This window comes from Hyla sarda, chromosome 1 (assembly GCF_029499605.1).
Source record: "Hyla sarda isolate aHylSar1 chromosome 1, aHylSar1.hap1, whole genome shotgun sequence".
Classification (NCBI taxonomy): Eukaryota; Metazoa; Chordata; class Amphibia; order Anura; family Hylidae; genus Hyla; species Hyla sarda.
This window is the reverse complement of record NC_079189.1, coordinates 16,005,186-16,020,038: the sequence shown is the minus strand read 5'-3', so window position 1 is coordinate 16,020,038 and position 14,853 is coordinate 16,005,186. Positions and strand designations below refer to the sequence as shown.

The following is a 14,853-nucleotide window of genomic DNA, read 5'->3' as shown; positions in this document are numbered from 1 at the left end:
CATCTATAGGGACAGCAGAGGAGGGTCTGAGATCACACCGTGACATGGACACTACTAAGTGCATCTATAGGGACAGCAGAGGAGGGGCGGAGATCACACAATGACATGGACACTACTAAGTGCATCTATAGGGACAGCAGAGGAGGGGCTGAGATCACACAATGACATGGACACTACTAAGTGCATCTATAGGGACAGCAGAGGAGGGGCTGAGATCACACAATGACATGGACACTACTAAGTGCATCTATAGGGACAGCAGAGGAGGGGCTGAGATCACACAATGACATGGACACTACTAAGTGCATCTATAGGGACAGCAGAGGAGGGGCTGAGATCACACCGTGACATGGACACTACTAAGTGCATCTATAGGGACAGCAGAGGAGGGGCGGAGATCACACAATGACATGGACACTACTAAGTGCATCTATAGGGACAGCAGAGGAGGGGCTCAGATTATTAGAGACATAATGAGAAAAAAAAATCCACAAAATCACATTGTCTGATTTTTAAAGAATTTATTTGCAAATTATGGTAGAAAATAAGTATTTGGTCACCTACAAACAAGAATGATTTCTGTCTCTTACAGACCTATAACAACTTCTTTAGGAGTCTCCTCTGTCCTCCACTCGTTACCTGTATTAATGGCTCCTGTTTGATCTTGTTATCAGTATAAAAGACACCTGTCCACAACCTCAAACAGTCACACTCCAAACTCCACTATGGCCAAGACCAAAGAGCTGTCGAAGGACACCAGAAACAAAATGGGAAGACTGAATCTGCAATAGGCAAGCAGCCTGGTGTGTAGAGAACTGGGACCAAAGTAACAGTCTGCCATCAGTAACACACTACTCAAATCATGCAGTGCCAGACGTGTCCCCCTGCTTAAGCCAGTACATGTCCGGGCCGGACTGAAGTTTGCTAGAAAGCATTTGGATGACCCAGAAGAGGATTGGGAAAATGTCATATGGTCAGATGAAACCAAATTGGAACTTTTTGGTAAAAACTCATTGTGTTTGGAGGAAATATAATGCAGAGTTGCATCCAAAGAACACCATACCTACTGTGAAGCATGGGGGCGGAAACATCATGCTTTGGGGCTGTTTTTCTGCCAAGGAACCAGGTCAACTCATCTGCGTAAAGGAAAGAATGAATGGGGCCATGTATCATGAGATTTTGAGTGAAAACCTCCTTCCATCAGCAAGGGCATTGAAGATGAAACATGGCTGGGTCTTTTATCATGATAATGATCCCAAACACACCACCCGGGCAATGAAGGAGTGGCTTCATAAGCAGCATTTCAAGGTCCTGGAGAAGCCTAGCCAGTCTCCAGATCTCAACCCCATAGAAAACCTTTGGAGGCATCTGAAAGTCTGTGTTGCACAGCGACAGCCCATAAACATCACTGCTCTAGAGGAGATCTGCATGGAGGAATGGGCCAAAATACCAGCAACAGTGTGTGAAAACCTTGTGAAGACAGAAAACATGTGACCTCTATCATTGCCAAAAAAAGGTATATAAAGCATTCAGATTAACTTTTGTTATTGACCAAATACTTATTTTCCAACAGAATTTGCAAATAAATTCTTTAAGGATCAGACAATGTGATTTTATGGATTTTTTTCCTCATTCTGTGTCTCATAGTTGAGGTTATAACCTATGATAAAAATCTCTCATCTTTATAAGTGTGAGAACTTGCACAATTGGTGGCTGACCTAAAACTTTGCACCATTGTATAGGGACAGCAGAGGTGGAGAGATCACACCTTGACATGGACACTGCCGACTGCATCTATAGGGACAGCAGGGAGACAAATCCTACCCTATGACAGTTTTGACTGATCGCTTACCTCTTCGCCTTCATCTGCTCCCGTAATTTACTATACATCTCCAACACTAAAGAGACAAAGACAACAATTACCACTCCACATACACCATATAATGTATACAGCTGATACTGATCCCTCCATACACCATATAATGTATACAGCTGATACTGATCCCTCCATACACCATATAATGTATACAGCCGATACTGACCCCTCCATACACCATATAATGTATACAGCTGATACTGATCCCTCCATACACCATATAATGTATACAGCTGATACTGACCCCTCCATATACCATATAATGTATACAGCTGATACTGATCCCTCCATACACCATATAATGTATACAGCTGATACTGACCCCTCCATACACCATATAATGTATACAGCCGATACTGACCCCTCCATACACCATATAATGTATACAGCCGATACTGACCCCTCCATACACCATATAATGTATACAGCTGATACTGATCCCTCCATACACCATATAATGTATAAAGCCGATACTGATCCCTCCATACACCATATAATGTATACAGCCGATACTGATCCCTCCATACACCATATAATGTATACAGCCGATACTGACCCCTCCATACACCATATAATGTATACAGCTGATACTGATCCCTCCATACACCATATAATGTATACAGCTGATACTGATCCCTCCATACACCATATAATGTATACAGCCGATACTGATCCCTCCATACACCATATAATGTATACAGCTGATACTGACCCCTCCATACACCATATAATGTATACAGCTGATACTGACCCCTCCATACACCATATAATGTATACAGCTGATACTGACCCCTCCATACACCATATAATGTATACAGCTGATACTGACCCCTCCATACACCATATAATGTATACAGCTGATACTGACCCCGCCATACACCATATAATGTATACAGCTGATACTGACCCCTCCATACACCATATAATGTATACAGCTAATACTGACCCCTCCATACACCATATAATGTATACAGCTGATACTGACCCCTCCATACACCATATAATGTATACAGCCGATACTGACCCCTCCATACACCATATAATGTATACAGCCGATACTGACCCCTCCATACACCATATAATGTATACAGCTGATACTGACCCCTCCATACACCATATAATGTATACAGCCGATACTGATCCCTCCATACACCATATAATGTATACAGCCGATACTGATCCCTCCATACACCATATAATGTATACAGCTGATACTGATCCCTCCATACACCATATAATGTATACAGCCGATACTGACCCCTCCATACACCATATAATGTATACAGCTGATACTGATCCCTCCATACACCATATAATGAATACAGCTGATACTGATCCCTCCATACACCATATAATGTATACAGCTGATACTGACCCCTCCATACACCATATAATGTATACAGCTAATACTGACCCCTCCATACACCATATAATGTATACAGCTGATACTGACCCCTCCATACACCATATAATGTATACAGCCGATACTGACCCCTCCATACACCATATAATGTATACAGCAGATACTGACCCCTCCATACACCATATAATGTATACAGCTGATACTGACCCCTCCATACACCATATAATGTATACAGCCGATACTGACCCCTCCATACACCATATAATGTATACAGCCGATACTGATCCCTCCATACACCATATAATGTATACAGCTGATACTGACCCCTCCATACACCATATAATGTATACAGCCGATACTGACCCCTCCATACACCATATAATGTATACAGCCGATACTGACCCCTCCATACACCATATAATGTATACAGCTGATACTGATCCCTCCATACACCATATAATGTATAAAGCCGATACTGATCCCTCCATACACCATATAATGTATACAGCCGATACTGACCCCTCCATACACCATATAATGTTTACAGCCGATACTGACCCCTCCATACACCATATAATGTATACAGCTGATACTGATCCCTCCATACACCATATAATGTATACAGCTGATACTGACCCCTCCATACACCATATAATGTATACAGCCGATACTGATCCCTCCATACACCATATAATGTATACAGCTGATACTGACCCCTCCATACACCATATAATGTATACAGCCGATACTGACCCCTCCATACACCATATAATGTATACAGCTGATACTGACCCCTCCATACACCATATAATGTATACAGCTAATACTGACCTCTCCATACACCATATAATGTATACAGCTGATACTGATCCCTCCATACACCATATAATGTATACAGCTGATACTGATCCCTCTATACACCATATAATGTATACAGCTGATACTGACCCCTCCATACACCATATAATGTATACAGCCGATACTGATCCCTCCATATACCATATAATGTATACAGCTGATACTGATCCCTCCATACACCATATAATGTATACAGCTGATACGGATCCCTCCATACACCATATAATGTATACAGCTGATACTGATCCCTCCATACACCATATAATGTATACAGCTGATACTGACCCCTCCATACACCATATAATGTATACAGCTGATACTGACCCCTCCATACACCATATAATGTATACAGCTGATACGGATCCCTCCATACACCATATAATGTATACAGCTGATACTGACCCCTCCATACACCATATAATGTATACAGTTGATACTGATCCCTCCATACACCATATAATGTATACAGCTGATACTGATCCCTCCATACACCATATAATGTATACAGCCGATACTGACCCCTCCATACACCATATAATGTATACAGCTGATACTGATCCCTCCATACACCATATAATGTATACAGCTAATACTGATCTCTCCATACACCATATAATGTATACAGCTGATCCTGATGCCTCCATATAATGTATACAGCTGATACTGACCCCTCCATACACCATATAATGTATACAGCTGATCCTGATGCCTCCATATAATGTATACAGCTGATACTGACCCCTCCATACACCATATAATGTATACAGCTGATACTGACCCCTCCATACACCATATAATGTATACAGCTGATCCTGATGCCTCCATATAATGTATACAGCTGATACTGATCCCTCCATATAATGTACACAGACCATACTTGTAGTCTGCAGGTCTTTTGGTATGAAAAGCTAAAATAACTAATGAGAGGTATCTGTTTAATCAGATATGAAATGATACTTTGGAGCCCACTGCATGTCATCGGCCCTTAGAGAACAGCACTGTTCCCCCCCCCCCCCCCCCCCCCGAACAATTAATGACTGACTGAATGAAGGGGCCGACTGTGCCGGGCTCTAGCAGCAGAGATGAACGACTATTGGGGAGAAACATTCTAAAAACAAAAGGGGGAGGATTTACCAAAATCTGTGCAGAGAATAAGTTGCCCTGTTGCCAATAGCAACCAATCAGATCGCTTCTTTCATTTTCCAGAAGTCTTTTCAAAAATGAAAAAAGTGATCTGATTGGTTGCTATTGGATCAGTAGGGTTGACAGGTAGTGATTGGTGGGATCAGTAGGGTTGACAGGTAGTGATTGGTGGGATCAGTAGGGTTTACAGGTAGTGATTGGTGGGATCAGTCGGGTTGACAGGTAGTGATTGGTGGGATCAGTAGGGTTGACAGGTAGTGATTGGTGGGATCAGTAGGGTTTACAGGTAGTGATTGGTGGGATCAGTAGGGTTGACAGGTAGTGATTGGTGGGATCAGTAGGGTTTACAGGTAGTGATTGGTGGGATCAGTCGGGTTGACAGGTAGTGATTGGTGGGATCAGTAGGGTTTACAGGTAGTGATTGGGGGGGGGGATCAGCAGGGTTTACAGGTAGTGATTGGTGGGGGGATCAGCAGGGTTGACAGGTAGTGATTGGTGGGATCAGTAGGGTTGACAGGTAGTGATTGGTGGGATCAGCAGGGTTGACAGGTAGTGACTGATGGGATCAGCAGGGTTGACAGGTAGTGATTGGTGGGATCAGCAGGGTTGACAGGTAGTGATTGGTGGGATCAGCAGGGTTGACAGGTAGTGATTGGTGGGATCAGCAGGGTTGACAGGTAGTGATTGGTGGGATCAGCAGTGTGGACAGGTAGTGATTGGTGGGATCAGTAGGGTTGACAGGTAGTGATTGGTGGGATCAGCAGGGTGGACAGGTAGTGATTGGTGGGATCAGTAGGGTTGACAGGTAGTGATTGGTGGGATCAGCAGGGTGGACAGGTAGTGATTGGTGGGTTCAGCAGGGTGGACAGGTAGTGATTGGACAGGTTTTCCTCTAGACAGGTTTTGATAAATCTCCTCCAAATCGTTTCGCCCGTACACTCTCATGGTATAACACCTGTATATACGGGTATGTCCGGGCACTTACCTGGAAGGCACAGGCTGAGCTTATCCACAGTGGCGGTGATATTCCTCTGCTGAACACGGCACTGCTGCAGATCCTTCATGGAGGACAACACCTGAGGACAGAGGAGAAGATCATTTATATCCATACACTGTCCTGCCTGACAATCACTACTTCTCCCATTATCCCCACTAATACCCCCATTCTGACCTTCCTAGCATGACAACATACCACCAGTCACCACTGAGGGCGCTATTCATATTCATGGGATTGACAATCAATTATGTCTAAACCTTCAATTACCTCAGATCTACACCGGCCCCCACCGCAAATACCAACATTCACCAATTAGCTCCTCCTGTCAACCCAACTGATCCCACCAATCACTACCTGTCAACCCTACTGATCCCACCAATCACTACCTGTCAACCCTACTGATCCCACCAATCACTACCTGTCAACCCTACTGATCCCACCAATCACTACCTGTCAACCCTACTGATCCCACCAATCACTACCTGTCAACCCTACTGATCCCACCAATCACTACCTGTCAACCCTACTGATCCCACCAATCACTACCTGTCAACCCTACTGATCCCACCAATCACTACCTGTCAACCCTACTGATCCCACCAATCACTACCTGTCAACCCTACTGATCCCACCAATCACTACCTGTCAACCCTACTGATCCCACCTATCTCTACCTGTCAACCCTACTGATCCCACCAATCACTTCCTGTCAACCCTACTGATCCCACCAATCACTACCTGTCAACCCTGCTGATCCCACCAATCACTACCTGTAAACCCTACTGATCCCACCAATTACTAACTATAAACCCTACTGATCCCACCAATCACTACCTGTAAACCCTACGGATCCCACCAATCTCTACCTGTCAACCCTACTGATCCCACCAATCACTACCTGTCAACCCTACTGATCCCACCAATCACTACCTGTCAACCCTACTGATCCCACCAATCACTACCTGTCAACCCTACTGATCCCACCAATCACTACCTGTCAACCCTACTGATCCCACCAATCACTACCTGTCAACCCTACTGATCCCACCAATCACTACCTGTCAACCCTACTGATCCCACCAATCACTACCTGTCAACCCTACTGATCCCACCAATCACTACCTGTCAACCCTACTGATCCCACCAATCACTTCCTGTCAACCCTACTGATCCCACCAATCACTACCTGTCAACCCTGCTGATCCCACCAATCACTACCTGTAAACCCTACTGATCCCACCAATCACTAACTATAAAACCTACTGATCCCACCAATCACTACCTGTAAACCCTACGGATCCCACCAATCTCTACCTGTCAACCCTACTGATCCCACCAATCACTAACTATAAACCCTACTGATCCCACCAATCACTACATGTCAACCCTACTGATCCCACCAATCTCTACCTGTCAACCCCAGGTTAAACATCTCATTTTAAATTTGAGTGATTCTTTGTTGTCATTTTTCACAAAACTTATATTCAAAGGAGAGGAACCATAGGGAAAAACTTATCCCCTATCCAAAGGATAAGGGATAAGTCTTAAATCAGAGGGGGTCCGAACACAATATTCTGTACGTGGCCCCGGCTCTCCCTGGCAGCGGCACATTATGATCCCCACATGAAGCGGGGGCTGCTATACCCCCTTCATATATCTAATTTTCCCTATGATAGATCTTCTTTAACAGTATCCTGAAACTTGTAGTTCCCACATTAAGCACAGAGTCTGATACTAGACGGACACTTCTTATTGTGCTGAGATCATAGCCATCACATTATCTTCACAGGCAGCATTACAAGGAGGTAGATAACACAGGATCTACAGTTGATAACAGGTGATGTAAAAGGTCAGGGAACATGTCCACAACAGTCTCCCAAAGGAGACAAATCATCTGCAGATTACAGGTTCCCATGGTGATTGCTGGAAAGCAAATCTCTTAACTGCTGTAAGACAGCAGAGCCAAACAAAATAGATACTATCATTTTCAAGTAGTTAAAAAAAACAAAAAAAAAAAACACTATAACCAGGAAATAACAATAGAATAGATACGACTTGTCCATCAGGAGTATTACCTCCGCCCCATTCAGCTGCAGCCTCCTATTGATGTCCATCACCAGGTTCTGAAACCAGAAGAAACAGTATGTAAAATTAAGGTGCAACCATTGTAGACAGGCCTCCCAACACCCACGCACCTGATCTGTTTCCTACTGCAGAGGGGGAGGCTCCTGCTGCAGCCACACAAAACAGTTGGTACTCCGCTGCTCAGCGTTTGGAATAAACAGTTCCGAAAGCTGGAGCCGGCAGCTCGTGACATCATAGCCCCGACCCCTCAATGCAAGTCTATGGGAGGGGGCGTGACGGCTGTCACGCCCCCTCCCATAGACATGCATTGAAAGGGCGTGGTGTGATGTAATGAGGGGGCGGGGCTATGACGTCACAAGCTCCCGGCGCCGGCTCCAGCTGAGCAGCGGTGTACCCCCTTAAAAGAACAGTCTCCTTCAAAGTGGTCATTAGTACACAAGTGTTTTGCAACCAGTGTGCCTCCAGCTGTTGCAAAACTACAACTCCTAGCATGATGAGAGTAGTAGATTACCACAGCTGAAGGCACACTGATTTGGAAAAAAAAACTGCCCTAGATGGTCTATGGACATTGCAGGGGGCAGGTCACCATTACGGCCATTGACTATCTAACCAGGTAATATAAGCAGGTTATCAATTTCAAAGTTTAGTTTTTTTTCTCCCTGCCCTATGGATGTTTATCTAAGACATGAAGAGCACGACAGGGGATAAAGCATTCCTCCGCCAAATTCTCTATTCACATCCAACGCTGCTTTCGAACATGTGTTACAGACCCAGAAGGGCATTACCATTGGTGCTTATGGCTGGGGCTCAGTCCCACCTCCAGGTAAAATATTACCTTCAGTTTCTCCGCTTCGCCGCGCACTTTCAGCAGCTCAGTGATGGAGTCTACGAACCCATGGTAGTGAAAGTTACACATTTTCTCGATCTCCCGGTCATGGTTCCGGATCCGGGCATCCAGCTTCTCCACAAAGTGACTGTGCTCCTCTCCATCATATACAGACCTACAATGCCAAAAAATTAAAAAAAAATAAAAAAAAAAAAGAGAGTAGGCTCATTTCTGATAAAAATATAATAAAAGGAGATCAAAAAAGAAACAAAAACACTAGAGCAATGGAAAAAAGGCTGAAACAGTAAGACACTAGGATGCCACAAGGAGGTAAAGCCTTTTGTCAGTGGTCTCCAAATTTCAGGTATTGCAAAACTACAACTCCCAGCATGCTTGGACAGCTGTTGGCTGTCCAGACGTGCTGGAGGTTGTAGTATTACAAAGTCTATAGGTCTACAATTTGAAGACTACTGCCTTATGTGAGCACCTACAAAGCACTGGGATAAGAGGACAACCACTTCGTAATGATGATCGCACTGACTATGATTCGTGGCGATAGTACGAAAATCTCCCCTATTCTGAACAGGTAGCAGCAAAGCGGCAAGATGACACGTGAGCGCCACCTGCTGCCATACACAGCACAGAACATTACAGTCTGATCTCTGAATCCTGGAAAGAGCTGAGAACAAAACCCTAAGGGTATGTTCACACTGAGGAATTGGCGAGGAATTCTCGCTTGAAAATTCCGCAGCGGAATTTCAGTTTTTTCCCCCGCACGGAATACAGGAGAAAACTTTTTTTTTTTATGCTGGATGACAACCACCAATTAGAATTTCCTTTTTTTTGGCGGAATTTCCACGCAAATTCCGTGCAGAACAGCGTGGCGCTGAATAAAAAGATTTCATTGATTTCTTTGGGACAAAGACGCGGATTCTGCATGAAGAAAGAACATGTTCATTCTTCATGCAAAACGGAATTCAGCGTCGGTATTCCGCTCGTGGAAATTCCTCAGTGTCAACTGAGGAGCGGAAATACGGTTAAACTCTATTGCGTTTTTCACTGCTGACTGAATTGGAGAGGAATAAGCGAACAGAATTACTCGAGTAAATTCCCCTCCAATTCCTCATGTGCACATACCCTAAGAAAGTTTTCCAACCAGGGTGCCTCTAGCTGTTGCTAAAGTACAGCAGTGTGAACAAGCGCGATACTTTTAACAGCTGACACACCGCTACAAGACATCTGTCCAGACCATCAGACTGATACATAGCGACTAATTGTTACGATAGGAAAGAATTTTGCTGCTTAGGTGTTTGCTCAGAAAGTGAAGCACAAAGTGTTTGTGAAAAAGGTTTTGCAAGTTTTGAAAAAAGCGTCACCTGAGATTTTTCCCCAAAACTCCCCATGTCATCGCCATGATGTACACTACTACTCTTATGCCCTGCACGGAATACTGAGGCTGACAATAAGAAAAATCCAACCAGCCAATAATAGATGGATGCATAGAACGGGTGGTTAGACCCAGATGAAGGGGGAAGAGTCCGGTGAGGAGAAGAGAAGAGCCAGGTGGCCAGACGGGGAGAAGGGATGAGCCGTGCGGGCGGGGAGAAGAAGAGGAGGAGAAGAGCCGTGCGGGCGGGGATAAGAAGAGGAGGAGAAGAGCCGTGCGGGCAGGGAGAAGAAGAGGAGAAGAGCCGTGCGGGCAGGGGAGAAGAAGAGGAGGAGAAGAGCCGTGCGGGCAGGGAGAAGAAGAGGAGAAGAGCCGTGCGGGCAGGGGAGAAGAAGAGGAGGAGAAGAGCCGTGCGGGCAGGGAGAAGAAGAGGAGGAGAAGAGCCGTGCGGGCGGGGATAAGAAGAGGAGGAGAAGAGCCGTGCGGGCAGGGAGAAGAAGAGGAGAAGAGCCGTGCGGGCAGGGGAGAAGAAGAGGAGGAGAAGAGCCGTGCGGGCAGGGAGAAGAAGAGGAGAAGAGCCGTGCGGGCGGGGATAAGAAGAGGAGGAGAAGAGCCGTGCGGGCAGGGAGAAGAAGAGGAGAAGAGCCGTGCGGGCAGGGGAGAAGAAGAGGAGGAGAAGAGCCGTGCGGGCAGGGGAGAAGTAGAAGAGGAGGAGGAGAAGACGACCCGTGCGGGCGGGGAGAAGAAGAGGAGGAGGAGGAGGAGGAGAAGACCCGTGTGGGCGGGGAGAAGAAGAGGAGGAGGAGAAGACCCGTGCGGGCGGGGAGAAGAAGAGGAGGAGGAGAAGACCCGTGCGGGCGGGGAGAAGAAGAGGAGGAGGAGAAGAGCCATGTGGGCAGGGGAGAAGAAGAGGAGAAGAGCCATGCGGGCGGGGAGAAGAGCAGTGCAGGCGGGGAGAAGAAGAGGAGGAGAAGAGCCGTGTGGGCAGGGGAGAAGAGGAGGAGAAGAGCCGTGCGGGCAGGGAGAAGAAGAGGAGGAGAAGAAGAGCCGTGCGGGCGGGGAGAAGAAGAGGAGAAGAGCCGTGCGGGCGGGGAGAAGAGCAGTGCGGGCGGGGAGAAGAAGAGGAGGAGAAGAACCGTGCGGGCGGGGAGAAGAAGAGGAGGAGAAGAGCCGTGCGGGCGGGGAGAAGAAGAGGAGGAGAAGAGCCGTGCGGGCGGGGAGAAGAAGAGGAGGAGAAGAGCCGTGCGGGCGGGGAGAAGAAGAGGAGGAGAAGAGCCGTGCGGGCGGGGAGAAGAGGAGAAGAGCCGTGTGGGCAGGGAGAAGAAGGGGAAAAGAGCCGTGCTGGCGGGGAGAAGAGCAGTGCTGGCGGGGAGAAGAAGGGGAGAAGAGCAGTGTTGGCGGGGAGAAGAAGGGGAGAAGAGCAGTGCGGGCGGGGAGAAGAAGGGCCGTGCGGGCAGGGAGAAGAAGAGGAGAAGAGCCGTGCGGGCAGGGAGAAGAAGAGCCAGACGGGCAAGGAGAAAAGAAGGACCGGACGGGCGGAGAGACGAGAAGAGCAGGACAGGCGGGAAAAAGAAGAGCCGGGCAGCACGGGAGAAATGCCAGGTCACAGGACGCAGCATTGCGGCCAGTATGAGTTATTACTGCCGGCTTGGTGACAACTAGGAGGAATTCTGTGTACAATCCCAGTACAGCGTCCATGACATGAGAATGAAAGCACACGCTTCTGCATCAAATTACAGCATTAAAGGTTGTGCAACTCACACCACATGGGAACACAGTATTTTCCAAAATCCCATCAAAACGACAAGTCACACAGTGTCATATGCGGGTCATGAAACACATGTCCAAGCACAGGGCATTACCACCACACAGCGATCATACAGCACATGCCCAAGCACAGGGCATCACCACCACACAGTGATCATACAGCACATGCCCGAGCACAGGGCATCACCACCACACAGCGATCATACAGCCCATGCCCGAGCACAGGGCATCACCACTACAAAGCAGTCCAAAGGACTCTCATACGGTTAGAGATAAGATTCTCTGGGCTGATAAATCCAAGCTCAACGTTTCTGACCATAATTTTAAACATCATATCTGGAGGAAACCAGGCACTGCCCATCACTTGCCCAATACCATCCTTACAGTGAAGTATGGTGGGGGCAGCATCATGTCTGGAGGAAACCGGGTACTGCTCATCACCTGCCCAATACCATCCCTACAGTGATCATGGTGGGGTCAGCATCATGATGTGGGGACAATGAGACTGGTCAGGGTTAAGGGAAAGCTGAATGGGGCAAAGTATAGATATTTTCTTAATGAAAACCTATTCCATAGCACTCTGGACTCTGGAAAGGTTCACCTCTCAACAAGACAATGACCTAAGCACACAGCCAAGACAACACAGAAGCGGCTTAGGGACAACTCCATGTATGTCCTTGAGTGGCCCAATCACAATGGAACCTCTCTGAAGAGACCTGAAAATGGCTTCCAGTAATGGTCCCATCCAACCTGAAATAGTTTGAAAGGATCTGCAAAGAATGGCAGAAAATCCCCTAATTCCAGGTTTTTTAGCCTTGAGGCCTCATCCCCAAGAAGACTGGAGGCTGAAATCACTGCCAAAGGAGCTTTAATAAGTCCTGAGTAAAGGGTATGAATACTTATGTCACTTCAAAATTATATATATTATATACATATACATATATTTTTTTATTTTATTTTTTGTAAATTATCAAAAGATTTTTATAATTCTGTATTACCTTTAAACAAGAAGCAATAAAACAATGAGAAAAAAGAGAAAGGTGATGAACACATTTGATGAGCCCTGCTCACGACTGACAGATCAGCATACTATCTACAGAAGTCCAGACTGGACCACAAAAACGTGGTAGAGACACCGATCTCCATCACATCAATGGAGGCCAAGGTCAGACCACAGATCAGCGTAGAGAGCAACCATGAGTGACAGATCTGTAGACCATGAATGGAATCCAGAGGACAGACCACTACAGAGACCGACCACAAATGAGACCTACATCAAATGAATGAAAGTCCAGACTTGACTACATGACACAAACAGACCATAAGTGACACCTGCACCCCATCCATGAAGCCCATACCAGACAACAGATCACAGCCGGGACCAACCATAGGCAACAGATCTGCATTCAGTTGATTGAGCCCATACCCAACCACAGATTACAGCATAGAGCAAGCATGAAGGGCAGATCTACTCTGACCAGGTGACAGATCATGGCCGAGACTGACCATGAATAACAAATATATCTCATGAATGGAAGTCCAAATCTAACGCTGGCTTAAATATCCTGCATCCCATCACTAGAACCCAAGCCTATCCAGACAAGGGCAATCATGAAGGACAGATATACATCCCATCAATGGAAGACCAGACCACACAGCAGCATACATCTCCTTAACAGTAGGAGAATAGGACTGACAATAAGTGACAAGTCTGTATCCCAAAAATGCAAACCCAATGCAGAGACCAATCATAGTTGACAGATCTGCATCCCATTTAGAGCCCACCACAGAGCTGCATCCCAACAATGGAAGCCCAGAGCCCACCACAGAGCTGCATCCCATCAATGGAAGCCCAGAGCCCACTACAGAGCTGCATCCCATCAATGGAAGCCCAGAGCCCACCACAGAGTTGCATCCCATCAACAGAAGCCCAGAGCCCACCACAAAGCTGCATCCCATCAATGGAAGCCAAAAGCCCACCACAAAGCTGCATTCCATCAATGGAAGCCAAAAGCCCACCACAAAGCTGCATTCCATCATTGGTAACCCAGAGCCCACCAAAGAGCTGCATTCCATCATTGGAAACCCACCCAGAGCCCACCACAGAGCTGCATTCCATCAACAGAAGCTTAGAGCCCACCACAGAGCTGCATTCCATCAACAGAAGCTTAGAGTCCACCACAGAGCTGCATCCTATCAATGGAAGCCCAGAGCCCATCACAGAGCTGCATTCCATTAATGGAAGCCCAGAGCCCACCACAGAGCTGCATCCTATCAATGGAAGCCCAGAGCCCACCACAGAGCTGCATCCTATCAATGGAAGCCCAGAGCCCACCACAGAGCTGCATCCTATCAATGGAAGCCTAGAGCCCACCACAGAGCTGCATCCTATCAATGGAAGCCCAGAGCCCACCACAGAGCTGCATCCCATTAATGGAAGCCCAGAGTTCAACACAGAGCTGCATCCCATCAATGGAAACCCATAGCCCAACACAGAGCTGCAGCCTATCAATGGAAGCCCAGAGCCCACCACAGAGCTGCATCCCATCAA

The 14,853-nt window shown here is 46.7% G+C and overlaps 1 protein-coding gene across 3 annotated transcripts in view; it reads right to left on the bottom strand.

Moving 5' to 3' along the window:
* EXOC6B (exocyst complex component 6B) overlaps nucleotides 1-14,853 on the bottom strand; it is a 267,847-nt gene that overhangs the window by 164,777 nt on the left and 88,217 nt on the right. For all 3 annotated transcript variants that reach the window (XM_056552744.1, XM_056552745.1, XM_056552749.1), the window contains exons 2-5: nucleotides 9,158-9,323; nucleotides 8,313-8,360; nucleotides 6,226-6,316; nucleotides 1,853-1,898 (exon numbers count right to left, since the gene is read on the bottom strand). In XM_056552744.1, the coding sequence (XP_056408719.1) occupies nucleotides 1,853-1,898; nucleotides 6,226-6,316; nucleotides 8,313-8,360; nucleotides 9,158-9,323 (351 nt within the window). The remainder of the gene's footprint in view (nucleotides 1-1,852; nucleotides 1,899-6,225; nucleotides 6,317-8,312; nucleotides 8,361-9,157; nucleotides 9,324-14,853) is intronic.